This window comes from Pteronotus mesoamericanus, unplaced genomic scaffold (genome assembly GCF_021234165.1).
Source record: "Pteronotus mesoamericanus isolate MK-2021 breed Mesoamerican mustached bat unplaced genomic scaffold, CSHL_Meso_final contig_20, whole genome shotgun sequence".
NCBI classification, from domain to species: domain Eukaryota; kingdom Metazoa; phylum Chordata; class Mammalia; order Chiroptera; family Mormoopidae; genus Pteronotus; species Pteronotus mesoamericanus.
This window is the reverse complement of record NW_026555085.1, coordinates 7,365,460-7,392,408: the sequence shown is the minus strand read 5'-3', so window position 1 is coordinate 7,392,408 and position 26,949 is coordinate 7,365,460. Positions and strand designations below refer to the sequence as shown.

Here is a 26,949-nt window from a genome sequence, read left to right as displayed (position 1 = left end):
TGCAAAGTAGACTTTTGTCCAAAGTGTCCAACCTTACACTCTCCATTGCTGAGCTACAGAAGTCACTGAGTACTTTCCCTATAGTGACTCCAGGGATGGGAAAGTCAACCTCAGACCACCCAGACTCTTCCACCTCAAAGAAGTGGCCACCACCTAATAGTTAAGTGAAACTCTTAATCCAAAGATAGGGCATCTTTTGTAATGGAAAAACTGAGTTATATGGTAGATGGTGATTAGGACAACCTTGGCTCAAAAAGGAATTTCAATAGCCTGTCTCCATTAAAAACAGACATTTATGAGCAAATGTTGCGTTTCAAGTTTAGCAAAGTTAGATCTAATTCTGTCCCACTGAGAGGATCAGCACTCTACTTGTTTTCACACAAATGAGGACACAGAAAGCACCATATATTTCTGAAGTAAAAACCTACACCTAGCACCCAACTACAAATATTTACCCTATTCTGCCCTGTCTTATCTGTTATTCTGCTGGTCTCATCTCCTCACAACCACAAGGCATCACAGTAGGACTACCCTCTTCCCCAGAACCCATTAGCTCTGGGCTTGTTGGCTTCTTACTCTGAAGCAGTACTAGGCTTTTATCAGGCACAGGTTCATGGGAGTTTTTCCTGAACTGCAACATCAAAGAGACAAATAAAATATCAATTCTCCAGAGTTCAGAGCCACATCTGAAGCTAAATTACAGCAACTATGTAGAAGACTAGTCATTTGTTTTCTATTTTCTCTAGTTTCAACTCCATAATGATAATATTTCATCATTATTCTTAGGGGTTTTTATTATACCTACTTCAAATCCTTTGTGGCATAAAGAAAGACATAAATAAATGAATAAAATCTCAACAATACCTGTGCCATGAAAAGGAATAAGGGTATCTTTTGGTATTCAGGATCAAAATAAACGGGTACCCAAGTAGGTAAGCAGACTAAACCCACAATAAAAAAGCCATAAGGCATAAACAAACACCTGTTTAGAACCAGGATGTCATAAGCCCGTGAAGGTACAAGGACTTTAGAGGGCACCTCACCCAGTGACTCACACAATGGAAGACTGGGTCCTTGTTCAGCCACTGAACCCTTTCAGCAGAGGGAACTCACTACCTTGTGAGGTATCTCAGTCACTAGTAGAAAGCTGTTTGTGGAAGCAAGCTCTGCCTTCCAGCACCTTCTACCCACGGTTCTTAGATAGTCCTATGTGAAGCAACAGGAAATAAATCCACATCCTATCATTTCCCTCTCCCCCAGTCTTGTTTTCTATTGTGGACATCCCTGATCATACTGCCTCTGGAGACTTCTAGTTTGTTAATATGAATACTTAAAGACATGTACCCAAAACCGCAAGTGGCTCTCCTGCCTCCTCCTCCCCACACCAGTTACCTCCGGCTCATCTCGCCAGTCCACATTCAACTCCTGGTCAAAGCCTTGCAAAGTCAGACCCAAGCCTCTTCGACCTTTCTGATTAGAGGCTTCAACAATGTCCTTCCGACCCTGGTTGTGTTTACCCAATCCTTCACCTTCCTTGAAGCCCATCTTGGCCTGAAAGAGAGAAGTAATGGAGCATTTATACAAATAAACAGACATTTATTTAGCCCCCTTCCAGATACTATGCTGAACCCTAAGAAATATAGAAAAGATCTAAATTTTTTCTTCTAGCCTTATAAAGGAAAAGAGGCATTAGTAAATAACTGTAGTTTAACTTTGGGCCCAGAGGCTGTCTGTTCTGGAGATGAAAGTCTAGGGCAGCCAGAAGCTGGATAAATGAGAAGGGACCTCACAGCTATAATTAAAAGTACAAGGGCACCTAACGAATGTCATTGGACATTTGCACAACTACCCTTCCAGCTAATGTGTCTGAGTGAGAGACAAGTAGACCTATAGTAGAGCTGATAAAGAGAACTTAATTTAAAATGGAACCACTTCAAGTGGCTACTTCTGCCTTACCTCAGCTAGTCAAACTGCCTTACTAGGCAAGGACAATGAGGGCTTACAGGTGCCCAAATCAAAAGATTAACTGAAAAATCGCTTCATATAAAACTGAGTTTTATGGGAGGTACTATAAGATCCTGAACAGAATCATTTTTTTAAGTATATATTATTGATTATGCTATTACAATTGCCCTAATTTTTTTCTCCCCTTTATCCCCCTCTGCCCTGCACCCTCTCACTCCAGCATTCCTCCTCTCTTAGTTCATGTCCATGGGCTGTACTTATAAGTTCTTTGGCTTTTCTATCTCCTATACTACTCTTAACCACCACCCCCTGTCTGTTTTATGCGTATCAATTATACTTCTTGTTCCCTGTACCTTTCCCCTCATTCTTCCCCTCCCTCTCCCTGCTGTTAACCCTCCATGTAATCTCCATTTCTGTGATTCTGTTCCTGTTCTGGTTGTTTGCTTAGTTTTTGGTTTTTTTAGGTTCAGTTGTCGATAGTTATAAATTTGTTGTCATTTTACTGTTCATAGTTTTGATCTTCTTCTACCAGATAAGTCCCTTTAACATTTCATATAAGGGCTTGGTGATGATGAACTCCTTTAACTTTACCTTATCTGGGAACCAATTTATCTGCCCTTCCATTCTAAATATGTGCCTTGGAGTGTTCCTCCTTGGGTCCAATTTCTTTGGGACTCTCTGAGCTTCCTGGACTTCCTGGAAGTCTATTTCCTTCACCGGGTTGGGGAAGTTTTCCTTCATTATTTCTTCAAATAAGTTTTCAATTTCTTGCTCTTTCTCTTCTCCTTCTGGCACTCCTACGATTTGGATGTCAGAGCGCTTAAAGTTGTCCCAGAGGTTCCTAAGCATCTCCTCACTTTTTTGAATTCTTGTTTCTTCAGTCTGTTCCAGTTGGATATTTCTTCCTTTTGTTCTAAATCGTTGATTTGAGTCCCAGTTTCCTTCTCTTCGCTGTTGTTTCCCTGTATATTTTGCTTTATTTCACTTTGTGTAGCCTTCATTTCTTCCTTCATTTTGCGACTGAGCTCGAACAATTCTGTGAGCATACTGATTACCAGTGTTTTGAACTCTGCATCTGATAAGGTTGGCTATCTCCTCGTCGCTTAGCTCTTTTTCTGGAGTTTTGATCTGTTATTTCTTTTGGGTCATATTTCTTTGTGCATCTGTGATGCTGTAAGGGGGCAGAGCCTTAAGTATTTGACAAGGCAGGGCAACCCTCTTTACTTTGTTGTGATGACGTCTGTAGGGGAGGGGTCAGAAAGGGAACAATGCTTCCCTTGCTCTGCTTTCATCCCACTTTCCAATGAACTCTCCTGTGACACTGGGAATTTCTCCTGCCTTCACAACACCCACAGTATTTTACATCTAGAGGTTCTGAGTCTTTAATTTCTCGGTCAGCCAGCCCTTCCTTGCCCAAGTGATCTGCAGCCTTGCTGCCAGGCCAGCTGCTTGTCTCCGTCCCTCCTACCAGTCTGGATGAATGTTTCTTTAACTCTTTCGTTGTTAGAGTTCCGTACAGTTTGCTATTCTGGCAGTTCTGGTTGTTTATTGTTTTTAATTGGTTGTTATCCTTCTTTTGATTGTGTGAGGAGGTGAAGCAGTTCTACCTACACCTCCACCTTGGCCAGAACTAGAATCATTTTTTAAAAATGTCACCACTGCCTATAAGCTCACATTGAACTCCAGTGGGGGTTGCCCCACTTTTATACCCCCCAAATCAGAGACCTGAATCCCAAGCCCTATAGAGCCTTATCTAATAAAAGGACTCCAATCCTAGGAAGATCTGATTTCCCCTAAAGGGTCTCTGTATCCTCTCTGGAAAGGGCACTGCCAGCTCAAGAGCTGGATGGAATTCCTATAGTAGCAATAAATTTTTCTCCAGGTCAGACGCTAAGTCACAGCCTTCCCCACCTTTACTTCCCCAAAGTTTATGGCACGCAAACTACAATCCAGACTATGACTTCAGAAATGGCAGTTCTCATTCTTAATGAATCCAACAGAAAATGGAAGAGTATAATATTCTTGAAGCTATACATAAGGCAAACTTGGATTTCTCTAACCTTTGTACATATACTCAAGTTTGATGAGGGAACAAAGCAGGTCTTCCTATTCATCTTCCTTCTTGTGTTGTATCAATGGTGTATGGAAACTGGGAAGAAGAACTGGGCCTTCCTTTGGAAGCAATACATAAGACTGTACTATTCCCATTTACTTTAGGCGCCCGCGAGTGAGCAGGATTTTATCCATTTCTTTTGAGATCATTCACTAGAGCAAAAATTCACAGTATGAATACTCCTAACAAGAATTCATTAATCAGAAGACCAAAGGGTGACACAGCTCTGAATGGGACAGGAAAAGCAGGCCTAGGCAGCCACTATCCATAGATTACTTCAATGTGATCAATACCTCTGTAAAGAAAGGGGTAAAGAATACTCTGCTAAATTTCAGTGGCTGAAAAGCAAAGGGAAAACTCATGTAATCGCATTTCTTCTTTTCATACCAATACAACTTCCCCTTTATCCCTCTGTTGGTGGAGCTTTAGAAACCCATCCCAAGCGCAGACATACCATAAGCTTCTGGGAGACGCTGTTATACATGGAATAGCGAGAAGAAGTTCCCGCCACAAGAGAGTCTGCTTTGAATGCATCATTAAAAGAGTCAGAGCCGCGTTGCTTCCCCTCGGTGTCACTGTCAGACCCACTGAGGCTTGTGGTAGATACTAGAAAAGAAAAAAAGAAAATATTTAGGCATGTATAGCACAAAAGAGCCTCTAGAATCAATTTCATTTTTTCAACTAGTGTTCAGTATATGCATTGTACACACAAAGTTCATTAAATGACCTAGGGTCAAATGTATTCTTTCCTTCTCACTAACAGTGTAATCTTAGGCAAGTCACTAAAAGTTTACAATGGTACCTGACACACAAAGGGGACTCAAAAATATCTATTTTCCTTTTCTCATCCTTTCAATTTCTTCCCCTACAAACTATGATGATAATACCTTCCTCATAGGATTGTTTGAAGAGGAAATGAAATAGCATATTGAAAGGACACTGCTAAACATAAAATGTATTTATTGAAGATATAATTGTCAGATTAACAGTTTCTGATTGTTTAATCTAGTTTCCTTTGTTTTCATGGTCCTTCAAATGTACAGGTAAGAGGGTTGGTCTGCAGCACAGCCCCAGAGAAGAGTTGGCTCACAAGGGGACGGCAGGGGAAAGAGCAAGGGAGAAGAGAAGGGGAAGGGGAAAGAAGGAGGAAGGAAAAAGAGAAGGGAGAGGAGGAAAGAGATGAAGGCCAGAGAAAAGGGAGATGCTCAGGCAGCAGCACCAACTGAGGCAGAGAGAGTAGCGGAGCTGCTGGAGGGAGCTGGTGACCTGAGTGAGCTAAGCCATTATCTTCATTGCCAACAACCTTGTTGCCAAAGGACCCCAAATAAGACCTACCTTAGCAGCTGTCAGAAGTGGTGGGTTATACGTCTCCTGGACAAAAGTGGGAAGATCCAGCCTAGACATTTATTGTGACTGGCTCCTTCCCTCTCATTTACAGACATGAGTCTTTTAACTTGAAAGCTATTTCAATCCAATGTAGTTTTACTCAGATAATTTCTCAGACAAACCCACCCCAATTTTAAAGTAGACAGTATCTCAAAAATTTGCTTAAATTTCTGTACATTCCCATTGAAAATGGTGTAAATTACAAGCAAGGAGAAATGCAGAATAGGAAATGAGGGTAGTGGTGTTCAATCTGATCCCAATGAGATATATATACATAACTCATTAATGTTGTTGTGCTTATTTAAGAATAAAATTTTTTCAACTTACATGTATTGTTCTTTCAAACATCTATTAGTTGTAAGGACATAAATGCTTATTATTTAGACCTAAATACTTAATAAACTGAACTGCTAGGTATTTCTTTTGGCCTAGGAACATGGCGAAAAAAGTTAAGGTTGCATTAAGGGTCCAAGACCCAAGCAAATTTGGGATCCTTTGCTCTATGTATTGGAATGAAATCACTCATAGACATTGTCAAATGAGTAGAAGACCAAGACCATATGCATGAGCATGGCATCCTAACTCCTGTGTACTGATCCATCCATTCCCTACGAGAACACAAACTTGCAAAGGGCTGACATTCGAGAGCAGTGAAGCCTTCCCCTGCACCCCAGGCCTGATTCTCCCTTCCACTGGGCTCGAGCAGCACCAGTATTCACACCATCAGCACAGCACTGAGAGCCAGTCCTGAAGATCAGACAACTTTCTACCTCCCACAGCTGGACTGGGGATTTCTACTTAACATAAATTACATACTCACTGTAGTAAATTTAAGGGACTCTCATCCAGTTGCCATCTTTTCTAAGCACCTACCAAATGTACAGCTCCTTAAGATACTTCCTCGTACAATACCTCACACAAGTAGTGCAAAACATTCAGCCCTCAGAAGCATAAGGACACATGTCATTACATTTGTTCAAACTCAGAATACACAACCCCAAGATGGAATCCTAATGTAAACTATGTGCTCTGGATGATAATGGTGTGTCAATGATGGTTCATCAATTGTAACAAATGTTCCACTCTGGTGAAGTATGTTGATAGTAGGGAAGGATATGCATGTGTAGAGGCAAGGGGCGTAGGAGATACCTTTGTACTTTCCTCTCAATGTTGCTGTGAACCTTAAACTGCTCTAAAAAGAAATGAAGTGCTTAAAAAATTTTTAAAGATAAAACACCAACAAAAAAATTTAAGCATGAGTATGGAATACCTATATCCTGAAAGAGAATTGGGTTCTACTTAGGCTATATTAATTATTATTGATATTGTTTAATAGATCAGACAACAACTTTGGTTCAAGACCAGTTCTATAAAAGGTGTATGCTTATATACAATGAAGTACTATTCAAAAATAACAACCCTAAAAAAGCTTTAAAATCTAATAGGTAAGATAAATAGACATTTTTAAAAGATATAATATTTTGCAAACCTAAAGGTGAATATGTGTGAAAAAATCAGAATAAACTTAAAAATCAAAATCCTGGCTCCTAAGCAGTTAGCAAGGAGGAATTTTAGTTGAGAATACTGTGTAAAAGAGGCACCAAATCTGCCCCTTTCCCTTAAGGTAGCTATCTAGTTCCCTTAAGAAGAAGCTGACTTGTTTACCTGGACCAATGCAGCATACATCACAGAGTGCCAGAGTGCCACTCATAAGGAAAGACCCAGAAAATTAACAGCGAGTAACCATGGAAACTGAGAAGTGAAGTGGTATTTATTTTGTTTCGCACTTTCCTGCTTTTCAATGGGAGAAATAAGAATATATTAGTTTGAAAATTAGGGTAAAAAATATAAAGCTATTGAGAAAGTACCATTCCAAGCCTTGGGAAGAGTTTGGTTCCTTTCCGGAGATATAGTCAGAGGATAGCAGATCGAGGGAAAAGACCTTCTGAATGGCTGAAGACTAAGCTTGGACCTTTCATCTATTATCTCCAACAAGAAGAGAGGTGCTCTGCAACCGAGTGCCCACATGCTAAAGAACCACCCTTCCAAAGGTGCAGATTCTCTTCACTCAGTTGCTTCCATGCCTTCAAACTGTACTGCTTAGTGCAGAAAGAGGTGGTGCCAGGAATGTGTGCAGCTCCCTCCTCAGGCTCGAAAGTTTCCTTCTGGGTAGCTCAGGGGTCCAGGATCCTGACTAACCAGAAGCTATAGTGTTAAATCAGTTATTATTCCTTTCCCCAGCTATCTGGGGATCATAGGTCTATCTATGAAAAGGTTGGGAAAACCTGGTGTTCTCAAAGGAGAATGTGCACTTGGTCCAGCTCTAGGGAGCTGCCAGGATATTAGGTTTGCTTGAAGACCCATTAATGGGCATCCATCAATGGTATGAATATCATTCCTGAGCATGCAGGGTTTCTGTCACCCTCAGATCTCAGAGAGAGAGAGAGAGAGAGAGAGAGAGAGAGAGAGAGATCATTTCTTTTCTTTGTCTTCAAAACATTTTTGGACCAACGTGACAGAAAAAACCACATTTGGGTGGAAGGTTCATCAGGCAAATCAGTCATGACTCTGGTGCAAAATTCCAACACCAGACTCTGGTACAAAGATATTTCCACTCCATTCCTCTTCCCCAGGTGTCACCTAATGTACAGGTGACCTGCCCAGGTTCTGAGAGTGAGGCTGATGGAAGCAAAAATACCGCATGACTAGACATTTCTTTGTGAGATCAAGAAGTGTAATGGATAAACAGATAAACCTTATTTCTCCCTTATTTCATGTGGTATTTTGAAGCCAATTCTTAGCCTGACATGATTTAAGACAAAGTTCCCCAGGCTGTAACAGCCACTCCTCAGTTTTACCCCTGGACCTTTGGGGCCACTCTTTTCAGATAAAAAGATGACAACTGTCAGGGCTGCAGCAGAAACTGAAGAGGAGGTTAAGCCTCCCAAGACTGATGAAAATGTAGCAAAGATTGAACAGACCCTCTTGTAATGAGGATATAAATTAAGGGGAGTAATAAGGTCAGTCTATTAAAATCATTAGTTTCATTAAGAATTTGTCAAGGCTGGGTGGCATTCCCATTCACCTCCCTAGGAGTGCCCCTTCCAGAACCTACCAGAGAACCCAAAACATTTAGAGTTTTCATTTAAGATTTCCTCTCTACCTGAAAGATGTCCTTACTCTTAAGTCGTTTTAAAGAAGAAAGGTTAGCTGTACAGAAGAATCAGAGGTTTCCCAGCTACTGGCAAACTTGTTCACATTGTAAGAGAACAGTAGGACCAACATGCCAAGATTAGAAATGACAGTGACCACACACCAGTAGGGGTGGATGCAACGACTAGTGGCCAAGTTAGGCAGCACAGATACAGAAGAATAAACTATGGACTTTAACAAACATCCCATCATGCCTAACAGTTGCTGTGGAATGTACTCACTCCTCTTTAAAGACTCAATTTCTCCATCATGGCAGACAAACGGTAACTCATTAGAACAATTTAAGCAGATACTGATAAAGGAAGTTGTTGATTAAGGTCATGAATCTGGACTGACAGGAAAGCAATGGTGTTTCAGGGAAAATAGCCTATTCAGGGAAGAATTAAACCTGGTAGGGGGAAGGCACTTTTAGTGTGATGCCAGTGAAGGACCCTGGCAACTTCCAAAGCAACACCCTGTGGGAGAGCCTAGAGCCCAGACTGGATGCACAGCTAAGGAGAAAAGGAAATTGTCTTGGGGTCTACACCACAGTTTCCCTGTGAGAAACAACCAAAAAGAACAAAATGAAAAATGACCTCCATCTCTCTCTCTCCTTACTTCAAAAGGTTATTATTTAATAACACATTTCCAAGAGTTTACTTAGGCTTGAAAATGCCCTCAAACACCTCTTAAAATAATAAAAAATAAAAAACAAAACAAAACAAAAATCACATGATACTACAGCAGCCATAAAAACATCCCTTTTTCTTCTTTACTCTGGTCAGATGTCAGTTTCTAACCCAGCAATACAGCCACCTTGTCAATAATGTAAAATAAACAAATTGATTAAACTAAATAAATCTACTAATGAGTCATCACATTGATCTAGCAGCAGCAGCACAAACAAAGCCCAGACAGGCAGAAATAGTAACCACTGCTTTTTTTATTTTTCTAATTGTAGGCCCTAAAGAGCATTTTTCAATCATCCTTTTGAACAGTATGTCCAGGCAGAAGTGGTTGGACAAAAGGAAACACACATGCTTTAAAGCTATGACTTAATTGGCTATGCATAATAGTTTCTGGTGAGACAGTAAACTACCAGGGCACACTGTCCAGGGGATGCCTTAGAGGAGCCAACACAGAACAGAAATGACATAAATGCTTATAAGTACTTAATGAAATGACCTTCTGTAGACTGGAAGAGGGACAGGCAAAATGAAAGAGGAGCAGCATTTTAAGCTTCTTCGAAAAGATACTACTGTTGCCTTCTATCAATTTTTCAGTAAATATTTACTTAACATTTATTCCATGGCAGGCATAGGGCTGAGGGCCCGGGGTGGCACAGGGAGCAATCTTGCTGATGAAGACATTAGATTCCAGCCCTCAGAGTTTTTGTGTCAATGTGGCACTGCCCCTTACTAAAATAAGCTGACCCAGGGAAATCTAGCAATGTTTGCTTGCCTCTGCCTCCTGCCTCATTTTCTGCAAATGAAAGGGACCAATGGCCTATTGCCAAAAGCATACAAGGTACCAGCCACCTCCAGATTTCCATTCTGTACGCACCACAGCAATAGTCAATCCTGAGTCATATGGTGCTACTTACAGAAAAGGTTAAAGCTATTTGGTACAATCAAAGGGGGTCTATGAGGGGGAGGGAGATAATCTCAATTCAAAGTCACAATTTTGAAAGCTTGAAATTTAAATTAGACTGGTTCCCTTGAAAGAGCCTTAACCATACACACTTACCTTCCTCTACCTGGAAGATGTCCTCTCGTTACTTCAAAGGGCTGTTACTTGAGAGCAAATGTTCCCCAAGATCCACTTGGAAATAGATACTGCCACCACCTGAGTGCCACGGATTCCCCCTCATTTGCTCTCCCTTTTTCCCTTGTAGGCCTCTCTCTCCTAATACCCCTGAGCTCCAACCAAGGAGGCCCTCTATCTTCACCAAGCTGCTCAAATCCCAGATGAGAACCAAAACTCCATTCCCTCAATAGTCCCTAGGACAAGTGCACCCAATATGTTCTTTACCTTCCCATTTAGTAACCTCAGTAACATACAGCTCTTCTCACCTACCCTGAAATTCACCTATGACAACTTTCAAGGCACACATCTCTCCACAAAACAAGTTTATAAGAGAGTCTCTTATCCAGCCAGGACCACAGTCACATGAAATGCTTCACTGGCTGTAACACCTGCCAAGCGTCTCCTCTCTGGACCAGCTTCTCAGTACAGCTAAAGAGTAAACTGCTCTTCAATTAGCCCACCACTCAGGCATAAACTGTATTTTCTACCACCCTCAAAGGATGTTTCACTTTCTTACAGTTACCAATCTGTTACCAAATTTTATTCCAATTTACCAGCGACCTAGCAAATGAGCCAAAATGCTAGTTAAATAGTATCTCCCAAAAGGTCGTGTCACCTAGCACTGGGGATATGAAATAGGATCTTTGCAGATGTAATCAAATTAAATGAGGCCATACTATATTACAGTGGGCCCTAATCCAATGATGATGTCCTTATAGGAAGAGGGAAATTTGAACACAAACAGAGGCAGAGACTGGAGTTATGCTACTATAAGGCAAGAAACAGCAAGCACTGCTGGCAACCACCAGAAGCTAGAAGAGGGGAAAAAAGCATCCTTCCCAAGAGCCTTAGGAGGAAGTTTGGCCCTGCTGACACCTTGATTTCAGACTTCTGGCCTATAGAACAGTAAAGAATGAAATTGTTGTTTTAAGCCACCCAGTTTGTAATTTATTACAGCAGTTATAGGAAACTAATACAACTAGTAAGTTAAGATAAATGCAAATGGAACCACTATTAATTGCTTGGTACTTGGGGCAAACTCCTAGGTACTTCACAATTTCTCACAGAGAGCATCTGTAGAAACTGAATGGCCATAACCCTAAAAAAGAGACAAAGCAAATGCTACTTTCAACCAAATCAGCAAAATCCTATGAACTTAATGTAAACAGTGAATACAGGGATGTTCCAATTCCTGCTGAAGAAATTGAGAAAACAATGCAAAAATCTAAGGGGAACTAGGCCAAATCACTGCAGCAAAGAGCCTCAGGATCATTATCAACTATTAAGAGCATAGGACACTCAATGCTCACTACTACACACAATCTTCATTTTATTGCACTTTACAGATGTTGCGTTTTATACAAATTGAACGCAAGACCCTCCACCAGTAAAATGATCACAACTCATTTTATTGCGGTGGTCTGGAACCAAACTTGCAGTATCTCCAAGGTATGCCTGTACTTCCACCTGGTTTATGGCAGCAAAAGAGTGCCACCTATTGAAGGACCAGCAACAGAACTAACGCACTTTTGTAACAATTCCAATTTTTATTTAAAACAAGTCCCCCACTCCTATTAGGAGAATGGCAAGAAAGGGAAGAGAGTCTACAGCCAACATATCTCTGCAGAATTTGCCTAATTTTCCTCAAGGAGCAGTGGACTGTAAGCTGCCCAATTCAGGCTCCAAGAATTCAAAGAACCAGGTCATCAGTGGCCTCAGATCACACAGGCAAGCATACCTTTTGCTGCATGATTGACAGAGGAGGGAGGTTCGTCATCAGACGTAGAGCTGAGATTCAGGGCAAGTTCTGCAACTCTTTTCTTCTGTTTCTTGATAGGGGCAATGCATTCTGGATCATTTCTCCTCTTCATTGTTACTGCAACCATAAATCCAGACAATTGGCTGCTCATGTCAGAGTCACTAGGATCAGAGCAGGGATTCTGAAGTATAAACCATAAATGGGATGGGATTTGGCAACTCCAAAACCTTTCAGTGCCGGCACTTTAATAACCTCTTCCTCAAAGAGGTCCAGTAAGGATGCTAACCAAGCTCTTGTTTTCAAAAATAGCTGTTAGCTGTTAGTTTCATTGGAAAATGTGTTACAGATTCAGAGGCCTCTGGGCCACTGGTGGCGGATACCAAAAAGTCATGGATCCAACACCACAGGGGGAAAAGTCTTGGTAACTTGTTATTCTATACTTTTTAATGCAACATTGGCCATGTGTAACAACAATGTACACTGGAAATTTATTATGAAACCAAATGAATATTAACCAATTTTTCCAAGGTAAAGGGACCATCTCAGAATGATTGTTCCATCACTATTATTATTTTACCAAGATAATTAAGATATTACATAATATGATACAAGTACTGGCTTTTGGTTTATTTCAGGATGTTTGAAAACATGAAAAAAATTGGAAAAGTTTTTCACCAGAGTAAGGAATGGAAGCAGTGATTAAGTCAAGACTGAGGAAATAAAAGAGTGGTAAAGTTATCAGAACTGGAGATAGCCACAGTATAGGACTCAAGTACAAAAGCAGTTATTTTAAGAACAGGAAACCAGCTCCACAAAAAAAAAAAGAAAAAAAAGAATAAAAACATGTAGGCCCCATGCCACCATTATGTATGCCCATGGGTAGGTACATGAGAAGCATGAGGAAAAAAAAAAAATGAGATGAAACGAAAAGATTATGAAGACCCTGAAATCTTAAGAAATTACCAAGTTAAAGAGCAAGCAAGAGTAGTAGTGAATACAGTGTGGTTTATACACAACTGATTGGCTGTAAGAGGACTCAGAACGTAGCTGCAAACAGGTGGGTGACCAGCTGGGCTGCAATCCTTGGGGAAGGGGAGGTTCAGGGGCAAAAGAACATGCTTATGTTAGAGTATGGGTAATAGCAGCAGGAGAGCAGTAAAATCCAAAGATACCACTGATCCCCTAAACCTTACAGAACCCTGTATCACGTTTCACTTTTCTCCAACTCTAAGATGAGAAGGTCAAACCAATGCATAATCTCATCCTTCCTAAAGATGCACAGGCAGGGGCTATCCTGGGGCCGCAGGAAGAACGGAAGACACTTAACAGAAAACAAGACCAAGGTGAGCCAATTTCACTTTAAACTCGTCTTAAATGCCCTCCCCAAAAAGGTCCCTAACAAAAGCAAAAGATCCCTCTGGTTCTTAGCGACATTGGGGGAAGCTGGAGGCAAGGGAAACTCAATGGGGACAGTGTTGGGGGTGGGTGCAAGAAGAGGCAAAGAAATAGTTGTGTGAAAGGCAGGAGATGCTGGCGCTCCTCTCCAAACCACCTTAGATTAGAGCCTTCCAAATCATCTCATCCAACCCTCTCATTTTTCCACTGGAAAAAAACTGAAGACCGAGAGGGTAAGGCCTTACGGGTAACTAGTGCCCAGATCAAGTGACCCACACAGGCCCAAATGTGCTCTGGCAGGGAACTCCTAAGTAGAAGGCATGGTTCTAACCGCTGCTTCCCCAGCGAAGGGCTTCATAACCCCCGCTCCAGTCTTCTCTCCCTGGGCCTCTGTTTCGCACTGCCACCCCTATCCATAGAGAGGCAAAAATGAGGTCCCGTCTCCCCGGACCAGTCTTCTCATTTGAAGATAACGTGAGTGTGTGAATGTGTGCGCAGAGACGAAGTCAGCGGCAGCTCGGGCTCCCGGGCGCTGGAGGAGTGGGGTGGGGGTGGGGGTGGGGGGAAGGGAGGAGGAAAGAGAGAACTAGGAGGCGGTGAGGGTCAAGACCGCACGCGGGTTGGTGAGGCGAGGCGGCGGTGGAGAGGAGGATGCTGAGCCCGCGCGCCCGCCCGCTCGCTCCCCCCGGGGCCGCGCGTCGGCACTCACACTGAGGGGAGAGGGCAAGCTGCCAGGGAGCGGAGAGGGGGGGTGGTCAGGCTACCAATGCCGCCGCCGCCACCGGGCCTGGCCCTGCTGCTGCCAGAGCCGTCAGCTCCTCCCTCACTTTCGTTTCCCAAGCCAGTCCAGGGGCGCCGGCCGCGCTGTCGCGCTTAGGTCCCGCCCTACGGGGAGCGCAGTTTGATGACGTCACAAGACAAGTCGCTCCCTTCGCCCGCCTGGGTCCTGGCCCCCAGGGAAGACCTCTAGGATTTTGGCCCGCCCAATCCCTAACCGGTGCGGCCCAGGGCGCCTGCGCAGAAAAGCCAGCCGGGAAAGGATACAGAAGCAAAAGTAACTTAGTATCTCCTCTTCCGGCTCTGGGGATGAAAGACGAAAAGTAAAAGGGCCAGATGCCGTTACCTCACCTCATTTTACTTAATCTCATTGTATTCATTTTACAGATTAACAAATTTAAAGAGGTAGCCGGTAAACTGGGTGAGGGCAGAGACCCAGTCTTCCTGTTCACTGATATAGCCCCAATATACACCACATAATACATCCCCAAAAGAGGTTGAACGAATGTCAGAAAAATAGAAGGAATACTGTCTTTGGCAACTTACCACGTGGACACAGATCGCTTCCCATCCCAAACTTCTCGTGCAATTTCCAGGCCAATATGGCCATAAATATGCAAGACATCAGTCACTCACCCCCAAAATGCAAATATGACCTTATGTTCTCCAATAGGCCTACTCTTTTCCCAGTGAATGGCACTATCATTCATTCTGCTGGTCCAAGCAGAAATCTGAAGAGGTTCCATCTCCCTCATGTTACAGTCTCCACGGTCTACTTGAGTTTATCTCCTAATTACTCAAATTCATTCTTCTCCCACCCGTTGCCACTGCTCTCTCTCACTTGGATTTCTCCAATTATTTTCAACTCATTGTGCCTGTCTCCAGTCATGATCCCTCTAATGTGATTTTCAACTGAGGTGCTGCAAGAGTTTTTAAAACATGCAATACCTGACTAGTCAGGGGGCACTGACCTCTTTTCCCTTAAAGTGTCAAATAAAAGCATGACAACCGCCAACACAACAATAACAATCTGGTGTGAATATTATACTTTTTTTTGTCAGATCGGCAAAACATCTATTTTTTGATGTGCGAAAGAATTTTAGTAATTAGTTTATGTGTGCCATGAAATAAAATGGTTGAAAATCTTTGCTCTAGTATATTCTCTATAAAACCAACATAATTTAAATTTTCTTTTTATTCTGATCCTGCCACAATCTGTCAATGATTAAAACCCATCAATGGCTTACCATTTCTCTTAGGATGAAGCTAATGTCCTTAAGATGACTACAAGAACTTCGAATCTGACCCCTTCTGCAGTAATGCCTCGGGCTACCGGTCCCTTCCTTCTCCCTTTCCTGATTTTCTCTCGTCAACCATGCGATATCTATTAAGGGTTCATTCCACTGCCTGGATCAATCCTCCCTCCTCTTTGCTTGGCCAATGTCTACTTAGTTCAGTGTCCTTACATCTGGAAATCTTTCCTGACCCCACAAGTCTGGGTTGTGAGTCCCACCCCTGAGCACTCCATCATTTCTCAATCAAAGCACTCACCACAGAATTGTGTGATGGCCGGTTCACTCATCTGCCTCCCCTGCCCTGTTTTAAACTGGGTAGAAGAAGGGTTACGTCTGTGTGTCTGTATTAAATCTTTAGTACAGCGGCTGGTAGGAGGTGCTCTATAGACATTTACTGAACCTGCGGAAGTTTGGAAAATGAATGAAGATTAAGTGATGTGCCCAAATTCACAGAACTAGAAAGCAACAAATGAGCATTTAAAATCAGGTCTCTTTGGTTCTAAAGCTGAGTGTTTTTCCATCTCAACTGGGCTTTTTCACATGTGTTGTGCACTGGACGCTTTTGGTAATCTTATAAAGTTTATGGGACCATTCTCAAAATAACAGTTTGAAGGACATAAAATAAAATGTACAGAATGACAAAGGAATCGATTATATTGAAATGCAATGAACATATCTAACAAATTGTGTGATTTGTTTTTAATTTTAATGTAAAACATTGAATATTAAAGTACATTTAAAATATAAAAAAGTTAAAGTTTATTTTTTAATATATATGAGTGAATCCAACACAGAGAACAGTAACAACCAGATAAATATATGGGGGAAAAGTAAACTTTAATTCCTATCTTACACCATATGTAAAATTAAGTAAAAATGGATCAGTCTTAAAAATAAGAGCTAAAATAATAAGGCTTATAAAAGAAAACAAAGATGTCTATAGTTAACAACATAGGCATTGTACATTCTGTATTTGAAAGTTTCTAAGAGTAGATCTTAAAAGTCCTCATTACAAGACAAAAAATTGTAACTATATGAGATGATGAATGTTATCTAAGTGTATTGTTAATCATTTCCCAGTATATACATACAAATATACAAATCATTATGTTGTACACCTTAAACTAATACAATGTTATATACCAATTATTTTTCAATAAAACAGGAAAAAAGTGAACATTGGAGAATATCTTTGCAGGCTTGAAATAAACAAAGATTTTATACACAAAACCCAGAGAGCATTAGTCAGGAGAAAAAATTTAATGTAGACTTTATCAAGATAAAAGGTGTCTGCTCATCAAAAGACACCATTAAAAAATTAAATAGGCAAACCACAAACTAAGAGAAAAATGTCCACAATACATATATCTGACAATTTACCTACACCACAAAATATCTAATACCCAATAATAAAAAGAAAAACAGAAGATTCTAATTCCTGTCAAAGTAGAGAACACATATTCTATCCCATTTCTCCCACTGCATGCAATTTAAAACCCAGGCACAATGTATGGAACACCTACGTGAGGATTCTGAAAAGTAAATGGTAGCAGGATTATTGGGGAAGGAAACTGGAAGTCAAACAATCACCAAATCAGGGGTAAGTTTCCCAAATTGTCCACCTCTCATATATCCAAGCCCAGTCTGAAGAACAGCGTGAAACCTGAGGCTGTGCTACAGGCGCAAACAGGAAGCTCTGAGAGAAGTCTTCTCTTTGTCATCCCAGAAGCAAGAAAGAGGACTTCACCAGTCAGAGACAAGGGGGGAAATCCCACGGTTTTTCTTTTGTTTTATTTCTCTGATGATCACTTTCCCCCCAGTCCTTAGGCAATCACAAGGTAGCAGTGGTAGCAAATTTCACACTCCATTATAACCACAACCCACAGAACGTAGGGAGGAATTTGTGGCTTGACCTAATTGGGTCAGTTCCCTGTTGAAACAAACAAATAAACAAAACCCACCAAAAAATTAGTTCTCTACAGGATTTAAACAAGACCCAAAGTCGCATAACGTTATTTTCAAAGTGTCCAAGATAAAACCTAAAATTACTCAATATACAAAGAACTGGGAAATGTTCAATGTTTTTTTTCAATATAGTATTCGTTTCAGGTGTTCAACATAGTGGTTTGACATTTATATACTTTACGAAGTGATCTCTCTGATAAGTCGGGTACTCACCTATATATATAGTTATATAATATTAGAGTTACCATATAATAGACACCATATATAGTTATTGTAATGTTATTGACTATATTCCCTAAACTGTACTTTACATTCCTGGCACTATTTTGTAACTGCCAATTTGGACTTCTTAATTCCTTTTTTTAAGGTAAATGAAAAACAACAGATTCTAACCTTGTGAGGACACATATATTGGAATTATCAGGTGCATGGCTTTTTTTGTTTGTTTTTATTAAGATAATCTTTTTACAGCAGTTTAAGGTTCACAACAAAATTGAGGGGATAGTAGAGAGATTTCCCATATACTCTCTGCCCTCACACGTGCACAGCCTCCCTCATTATCAACATCCGCCATCAGAATGGTACATATATTACAACTGATTAACCTACATTGACATATCATTATCACCCAAAGTCCATAGTTTACATTACAGTTTGTGCTTGCACGTTCTATGTGTTTGGATAAATGTATAATGACATGTATCCACTATTGTAGTTTCATACAGAGACTTCACTGCCCTAAAAATCCTCTGTGCTCTGCCCATTTATCCCTCCCCCTTCTGAACCCCTGGAAACCATCGATCTTTTTATTGTCTCCTCAGTTTTGTCTTTTCTTGAATGCCGTACAATTGGAATCACATAACAGGTAGCTTGTGCAGGTTGCCCCCTTTCAGTTAGAAATGTGTACTTAAAGTTCCTCCATGTCTTTTCATGGCTTGATAGCTCATTTCCTTTTAGCACTGAATAATATTCTGTTGTCTGGATGTCCCATAGTTTCTTTATCCATTCATATACTGAAGGATATTTTAGTTGCTTCCAAGTTTAGCAGTTATGAATAAAGTTGCTACTGACCCTGGCCAGGTAGTTCAGTTGGTTAGAGTGTCCTCTGGATATGCCAAGGTTGCTGGTTCAATTCCCAATCAGAGCACATACAACCATCAACCAATGAATGCATAATTAAGTGAAACAAAAAATTGATGTTCTCTCTCTCTAATTAATCAATTAAAAAAATCCATGGGCAGATTTTGTGTGGACATGTTTTCAACTCTTCGGGGTAAATACCAAGGAGCACAATTGCTGGATTGTATGGTAAGACTATGCCTTGTTTTATAAGAAACTGCCAAACTATTTTCCAAAGTGGTTGTACCATCTCACATTCCCACCAGCAGTACATGAGAGTTCCTGTTGTTTCACATCCTCAGGGAGCACTTTATGTTGTCAGTAGTCTGGATTTTTGCCATTCTAAAAGATATGTAGTGGTATCTCATTGCCTTTTTAATTTGCATTTCCCTGATGACATATGATATGAAATATATTTTCATCTTTGGTGAGGTGTTTGTTAAGTCCTTTGGCCCATTTTTTTATTGGATTGTTTGATATTTTATTGTTAAGTTCTAAGAGCTCTTTATATATTTTTGGGGAAATCATTTATAATGCATCTTTTGCAAATATTTTCTCCCATTCTTTAACTTGTCTTCTTACTCTCTTGACATAGTGTTTCACAGAGCACAAGTTTTTAATTTTAATAATGTCTAGAGTATAAATTATTTCTTTCATGGATCCTACCTTTAGTGTTTTACCTAAAAAGTCATCACCATACCCAAGGTCATCTAGGCTTTCTCCTCATTCTCTTCTAGGAGTTTTATAGTTTTGTCTTTTATATTTAGGTTTGTTACCCATTTTTGTGAAGGGTGAGTTAAATTTTGGGATAGGTTGTGTCTAGACTAATTTTTTTAATGTGGATGTCCAGTTATTCTAGCACCATGTGTTGAAAAGACTATCTTTGTTCAATTGTGTTGCCTTTCCTCCTTTGTCAATGATCAGTTGACTGCCCTGGCCAGGTGGTTTGGTTGGAGCATTGTCCCATGCACCAAAGGGTTGTGGGTTCAATCTCTGGTCACGGTGCATACGGGAGGCTACTGAACAGTGTTTCTCTTTTACATTGATTTTTCTCTTTCACATCAATGTTTCTCTCTCTTTCTCTAAAAATCAATTAAAATATACTTGGGAGAGGATTAAAAAATAGATCAGTTGACTAAATTTATGAGAGTCTATTCCTGGGCTCTCTTTTCTGTTCTATTGATCTATTTACCTATTCTTTTGTTAATACCACACTGTCTTAATCACTATAGCTTAATAGTAAATCTTGAAGTTGGGTAGTGTCAGTCCTCCAACTTTGTTCTTCTTCAATAACATGCTGGTTATTCTGGGTCCTTTGTGACTTCGTATCAACTTTAGAATCACTTTGTCTATATTCACAAAATAACTTGCTGGGCTGTTGACTGGGATTGCATTAAATCTGTAAATGCATTTGGAAAGGCTTGACATCTTGACAATATTGAGTCTTCCTATCCATGAATATGGAAGTTCTCTCCATTTATTTAATTTTCAGTTTCATTCTCCAGAGTCTTGTAGTCTTCCTCATGCAGATCTTATACACATTTTTTATATTTATACCTAAATATTGCATTTTTATGGTTGCTAATGTAAATAGTATTGTTTTTTATTTCAAACTCCACTTGTTCACTGCTGGCATATGAGAAAATGATTGACCTTTATATATTAACCTTGTCTCCTGCAAGAGACAAATGTTTTTTAAAATATTTTATATACTTATTTTTAGAAAGTGGAGAAGGGAGGGCGAGAAACATTGATCGGTTGCTTCTTGCACACCCCCAACTGCAGACCTGGCCGGCAACCAAGGCACATGCCCTGGCCGGGAATTGAAGCAGCGACCTTTCAGTTGCAGGGTAGCACTCAATCCACTGAGCAACCCCAGCCAGGGCAAGAGACAAATGTTTTGATAACAGCTATTATACAACAAAAATAAGAGCAAAATCAAATATCCCAATTTGTAAACAGACAAAAGACTTGAATAGACATTCCCCAAAGAAGATATTCAAATTGCCAACAAGCATAAGGACATGTGCTCAATATCACAAGTCATTAAAGAAATGCAAATCCAAATGTCAATGAGATGTCACCTTATATGTTTAGGATGGCCACTAAAAAAAAAAAAAAAAAAGAAAGAAAATAACAAGGGTTTGTGAGGATGTGGAGAAATTGGAACACAGAGTTACCTTATGATCCAGCAATTTCACTTCTGGGTATATATTAAAAAAATCAAAAGCAGGATCTCAAAGAGATATTTGTACACGATGTTAAATGCAGCATTATTCACAATAGCCAAGACATACAAACAACCCAAGTGTCCAGTGGATGAATGTATGAGGCCAAAATATATTTTGGCCTTAAAAAAGTGAGAACTCCTGTTACATGGCATAACAAAGATGAACCTTCAGAACATTATGCTAAGTGAAATAAGCCAGTCATGAAAAGAAAAATATGGTTTCATTACACTCATATGAGTTATCTATAGTAGTAAAAAATCATAGAAAGTAGAATTGTATTTCCTTATGACTGAAAGGAGGGGAAAATGGGAAGCTATTGTTCCATTGTCATAGAGTTTCAGTTTTGTAAGATAAAGAGTGTCTGCCCTGGCCAGGTAGCTAGGTTGGTTAGAGAGTTGTTCTGTATACCAAGGTCAAGGGTTTATAAGAGGATAAACAAATAGAATCTCTCTCTTGCTTTCTCTCTTGACCCCCTCCCCCTCTCTCTCTCAAATCAATTTTAAAAGAGATAATGAGTTTCTAAAGATATGTTAGACAAGAATATAAACATAGCCAACACTTTAAATGGTTAAGATGGTAAATTTTATGTTACCTGGGTTGTTTGTGTTTTTTTTTTACCACAACCAGAAAAGAAACAGCTGTTATAATCATAATCCAAGAAGAAGTGAAAACTCTTAAAATGAATCAAAAGAAAAAGTATTAAAAAAACCAAATGGGAATTTTAGAATTGAAAAATATAGTTACAGAAGCAAAAATTTCACTAGATGGACTCAAGAGCAGAATGGAGATGCAAAGGGAGAATCACTGAATTTGAAGATAAATCAATGGAAAGTATCAAATATCAGCAACAAAGAGAAGGAAAATTGAAAAGAGCTTCAAGGACCTGTGGGGGGAAACCTAAATGTCTAACACTCAGGTCATCAGAGTTTCAGAAGGAAAAGAGAAAGAAAATATATTTGATGCAGATAAAATATTTAAAGAAATAATTCTTCAAAAATTCCAAAAGTTGGCAAAAGACATAAACTTACAGATTTAAGAAGTTCAGACATCTCCAAACAGGGAAAACTCAAATAAATCGATTCCCAAACCTATAATAACCAAACTGCTGAAAACTGAAAGCAAAAAAATCTTAAAAAAGATAGAGAAAAACTATGCATCTTATATAAGGACAGAACAAATACAATGATGATGGATTTCACATCAGAAATGTCTAGAATTAAGAAAGAACAATAATATATTTCTCCTCTTAAGTTCTTTAAAATATATATGACAGCAAAAAGCAAAAAATATAACACTGGCCCTGACTGGTATGGCTCAGCTATTGGTTGTTGTCCCGCAAAGTGAAAGGTTGCTGGTTGATTTTGGTCAGGGCATCATGCCTGGTTTGGTCACTTGTCCAAGAGTATATGAGAGGCAACCCATTGATGCTGCTCTCTCACATCGATGTTTCTCTCCATTTTTTCTCTCTCTTTCTCTCTTTCCAAAAATAAATAAATAAAATCCATGTATGTGTATGTGTGTGTGTGTGTCTATAAACATAAACACTGTCTGATGGAATTTTCAGTATGTGTAGATGTACTATATTTAACAACTACCACAAATGGGATAGGACAAAAGAACCTATAAGGTGTTAAGGTTTCTACATTGCACTTAAAAAAGTAGTAAAATATTAATTCTAAATAGACTGTGAAAAGTTATTTATATATATATAGGCATACCTCATTTTATTGCACTTTGCTTTATTGCGCTTCACAAATGTTGTGTTTTTTACAAAGTGAAGGCAAGACTCTCCATCAGCAGAAAGGTTATGACTTTCTCTATTGTGGTGATCTGGAAACAAACCCACAAAATCTCTGAGTTATGCCTGTATTGAAATCCCTAGAGTAACCTCTTTAAAAACAATTTAGGAACTCCAACTTCTAGAATGTCAGAGTAAAGACCTCTGAAATACAATTCTCCATAAAAGAAATGAAAAAATAGGCAAAATTGTCAAAAATCAACTTTTTTTGAACTCTGAAAATAAAACAAAGACTTGCAGCAACCTAGGGAGTGTTTCTTCAAGAAAAATGGTCTCAGTAAGAACAGTGAGCTTTGTGGCATTTAACTTGCCTCAATCCTGTCTCCTTATCACTAGCTCTGTAGTAGACTTAAAGCCAACAACCTTGCGATGATGGTAGCTTAAAAAAGCAGTAGCCTAGCAGCCACTAAAGGAGACAAAACAGGCTTGGAACTCCTCCAATGCCTTCCCCAAGACATGTCACTATTTGACCTGTCTGGAGGCTCATCTTAAAAGCACCATTCTCAGAGCATGTCTTTATTTTACCTGACTCAGGGGTTACTTTTGTGCAAACAGTGTTATTTGAAAGGCATCATCAAAAATAATCAGTGGCAGTTGTTTAATATTGCACCTGTCTGAGGCAGCATTACCAACTTGAGCTAACAAAAGCCTTAAAAGAAATATCTGGGAATAAGTTGCCCTTTGGGGTTTCTGAAAAGCTCCAGAATATTCCTAGGTACTTAGAAGGCCACATGAAAGTGCAGGGCTATGCACATGCCCAGGAAAGACCTGAGGAGGCCCTAATCTCTCACCTCTGACTGACTTTGAGGCTCTATACAAGACAAAGGCAGAGTTGTAAACAGCTTGTCAGAGCATTGAAGTCACACAGACTCTTGATGAAGGCAAGGAAATTTATTAGTTTGAGGTATCCAAGGGAATCTGTCTAGTCATTAGTTGATCATTAAGCTAACCAAGCAGAAACTTCAATTGCCATGCATGACAAAGAATATAGACTTTACAGAATTAGTTCAGGGAAATCATTAAAAAACAGCAACAAAACCAAACTGTATTTGAAAAGAATGTGTGTTCTGCTATTGTTGAGTGAAGTGTTCTACAACTGTCAATTAGATCTAGCTGATAGATGATGTTGTTCAGTTTTTGTATATCCTTGCTGACCTCTGTCTACTGCTCCACTGATTACTGGGGAGCATCTTATATCTGTGATTTCCACATTATTTTAAATATTCAGTTTTTAACACACTAAGAAATGAATGATAAAATATGCTCCAGACATAGGAAGGGGGTGAGAGGAACAGTCAACAGAAGCTATGCCTGAGGAAGCCTAGAAACTGAGCCTAGTAGACACTGGTTTTAATTTAGTAATTATAATGTGTTTAAAGAATTAAAGAAAACTATATCTAAAAAATTAAAAGAGCCCTGAACAGTGTGGCTCAATTGGTTGGGTGTTGTCCTGCAAAGCAAAAGGTTGCTGGTTCGATTTCTGGTCAGGACACATGCCTAGGTTGTGGGTTCGGTCCCTGGTCATTGCGCATACAAGAGGCAACCAATCAACGTTTCTTGCATTGCTGTTTCTCTCCCTCTCTTTCTCCCTCCTCTCCCCTCTCTCTAAAAAATAAATAAGTAAAATCTTTTTCAAAAGAGTTAAAAGAAAATGCGATGACAATGTCTCACCAAATAGAGAACATCAATAAAGAAACAGAAATTATTTTTTAAAGAATCAAATAGAAATTCTAAACTTGAAAAAATATAATAACTGATATGAAAATTTTAGTATAGGGACTTGCTATGGACTGAATTGTGTACCCCACAAAATTCATATGTTGAAGTCCACTCCCAATGTGACTATATTTGGAGATAATGTAAATAATGGAAAGAGGTAATTAAGGTTAAATGGAGTCATAATGGGTCCTCAATAAGATTAACAGCTCACTTCTCATCATGGAGGCCAGAAGGCAGTAGGATGACATTCAAAGAGCTGAAAGAAAAAAACACTGTCAACCAAAAATTCTATATCCAGAGAAACTGTCCTGGGGAAAAAAGCAATGAAAAGAAACTAGAGGGAGGAGGTGAATGAAGAAAAAAAATCAATACATTTCCAGATAAACAAAAACATAGTATTTGTCATTAACACATCTGCCTTACAAGAAATACTGAAAGGACAAGTGTTGCTGAGGATGTAGGGAAAAGGGAACCCTCATACACTGTTGGCTGGAACACAGATTGGTATAGCCATGACAGAAAACAGTATGGAGTTTCCTCAAAAAATTAAAAATGGAAATACCTTATGACAGTGATTCCACTTCTGGGTATATACCCAAGGAAAACCAAAACACTAATTTAAAAGAATGTGCATCCTATGTTCATTACAATGTTGTTTACAGTAGCCAAGATATGGAATTAACCTAAGTGTCCATCAATAGATGAGTGGATAAAGAAGTTGTGGTACACATATACAATGGAATATTATTCAGCCATAAAAAGAATGAAATCTCATCATTTGTGACAGTGTGGATGGACCTAAAGAGTGTTATGCTAAGTGAAATAAGTCAGACAGAGAAAGACAAATAACATGTGATTTTACTTGCATATGGAATCAAAGAGCAAAATAAACAAACAAAATAGAAAAAGACTCATAGGTACAGAGACAGACTGATGGTTGTCAGAGGGAAGAGGGGTTAAGGAGCTGGATGAAAAAGGTGAAGGGACTAAGAAATACAAGTTGGAAGTCTCAAAATAGTAATAGGCATGTAAAATACAACATAGGGAATATAGTCAATAATTTTTTTCAAGATTTTATTTATTTTTAGATAGAGGGGAAGGGAAGGAGAAACAGAGGGAGAGAAACATCCATGTGTGGTTGTCTCTCATGTGCCCCTTACTAGGGACTTGGCCTGCAACCCAGGCATGTACCCTGACTGGGAATTGAACCAGCGACCCTTTGGTTTGCAGGCCAGCACTCAATTTACTGAGCCACAACAGCAAGGGCTATAGTCAATAATATTGTAATAATTACATACAGTGCTAGGTGGGTACTTGAAATATCAGGAGGGACAGTTTGTAAAGTATATGATTGTCTAACCACTCTGTTATACACTTGAAACTATTATAATAAATAATATTGAATGTAAAATGGAATAAAGTAAAACCTGTGGCCCAAGAACAACAAAAAGAAATACTGAAAGGAGTTTTTCAAGCTAAAGAAAGGACACTAGACAATAAATGGAATCTACACAAAGAAATATATAGTAAATATTCTCTCAAATTCATTTTGGGAGTAGGCAAATGAAAAAGAGTAAAAAATTACATGCAGAGCACTCTATCTCGTATTGCCTCACATACTCATCCTTGTGTCCTAATCAGAAAACCAACTTAGTAGCAGCTTGAAAAGATAAATTTTTATTTCTTATTTAAAAAACAAATCATATGAATATTTAAAGCTGTTCAAAGAGATAGAGTAAAAAACTCACTAGATAAAATGGAATATTTTAAAGTTTTTTATAATCCAAAAGAAGTCAGGAAAGAAGAAACATAAGTATTATAAACAAAGTGAACAAAGAGAAAATAAGACATAAAATGATGAACATAAATCCAAACATATGAATAACTATATTAAATATTAGTGGTCTAAACATATCAATTAAAAGACAGATTGACAGAAAAGACTTTTAAAAATCAGGAACCAGCCCTGGCTGGTGTGCCTCAGTGGATTGAGGACAGGCCCATGACCAAAAAGGTCACCTGTTTGATTCCAGGTCAACTCCCAGTTGGGGCACATGCTGGGTTATGGGCCAGATCCCTAACTGGGGGCATGTGAGAGGCAACTGATAGATGTATCTCTCACACATTGATGTTCCTCTCTCCCTCTTCTCCCTTCTCTAAAAATAAATAAATAAAACATTTTTTAAAAAAATCAGGAACCAACTATATACTGTCTGTAAAAACCCACTAAATACAGTAGGCAAAAGTAGGTTAATAATAATGAATAATACAATGGTTAATGAATAATACTACAAGAATAAACTCTGTTTTTGCATACTTACAACTGTAAACCTATTTTTCCCACCCCTGTGTAAAGGTATATGTCAGTTAGAATGAAAAAGATTAAAAAATTATATACCAAGAAAACACTCATCAAAATAAAGCAGAAA

At 39.3% G+C, this 26,949-nt stretch overlaps 1 protein-coding gene across 2 annotated transcripts in view; it reads right to left on the bottom strand.

Moving 5' to 3' along the window:
• Positions 1 to 14,471, bottom strand: part of CMTR1 (cap methyltransferase 1) — a 43,822-nt gene extending 29,351 nt beyond the window's left edge. Inside the window, exons 1-4 of one of the 2 annotated variants that reach the window (XM_054569310.1) lie at positions 14,326 to 14,471; positions 12,201 to 12,338; positions 4,533 to 4,684; positions 1,393 to 1,551 (exon numbers count right to left, since the gene is read on the bottom strand). In XM_054569310.1, the coding sequence (XP_054425285.1) occupies positions 1,393 to 1,551; positions 4,533 to 4,684; positions 12,201 to 12,333 (444 nt within the window). In that variant the 5' untranslated portion in view covers positions 12,334 to 12,338; positions 14,326 to 14,471. Of the gene's footprint in view, positions 1 to 1,392; positions 1,552 to 4,532; positions 4,685 to 12,200; positions 12,349 to 14,325 lie in introns of those variants that run through there. The other variant, XM_054569309.1, reaches the window with a different exon arrangement.
• Between the last annotated feature and the right edge of the window lie 12,478 nt (positions 14,472 to 26,949).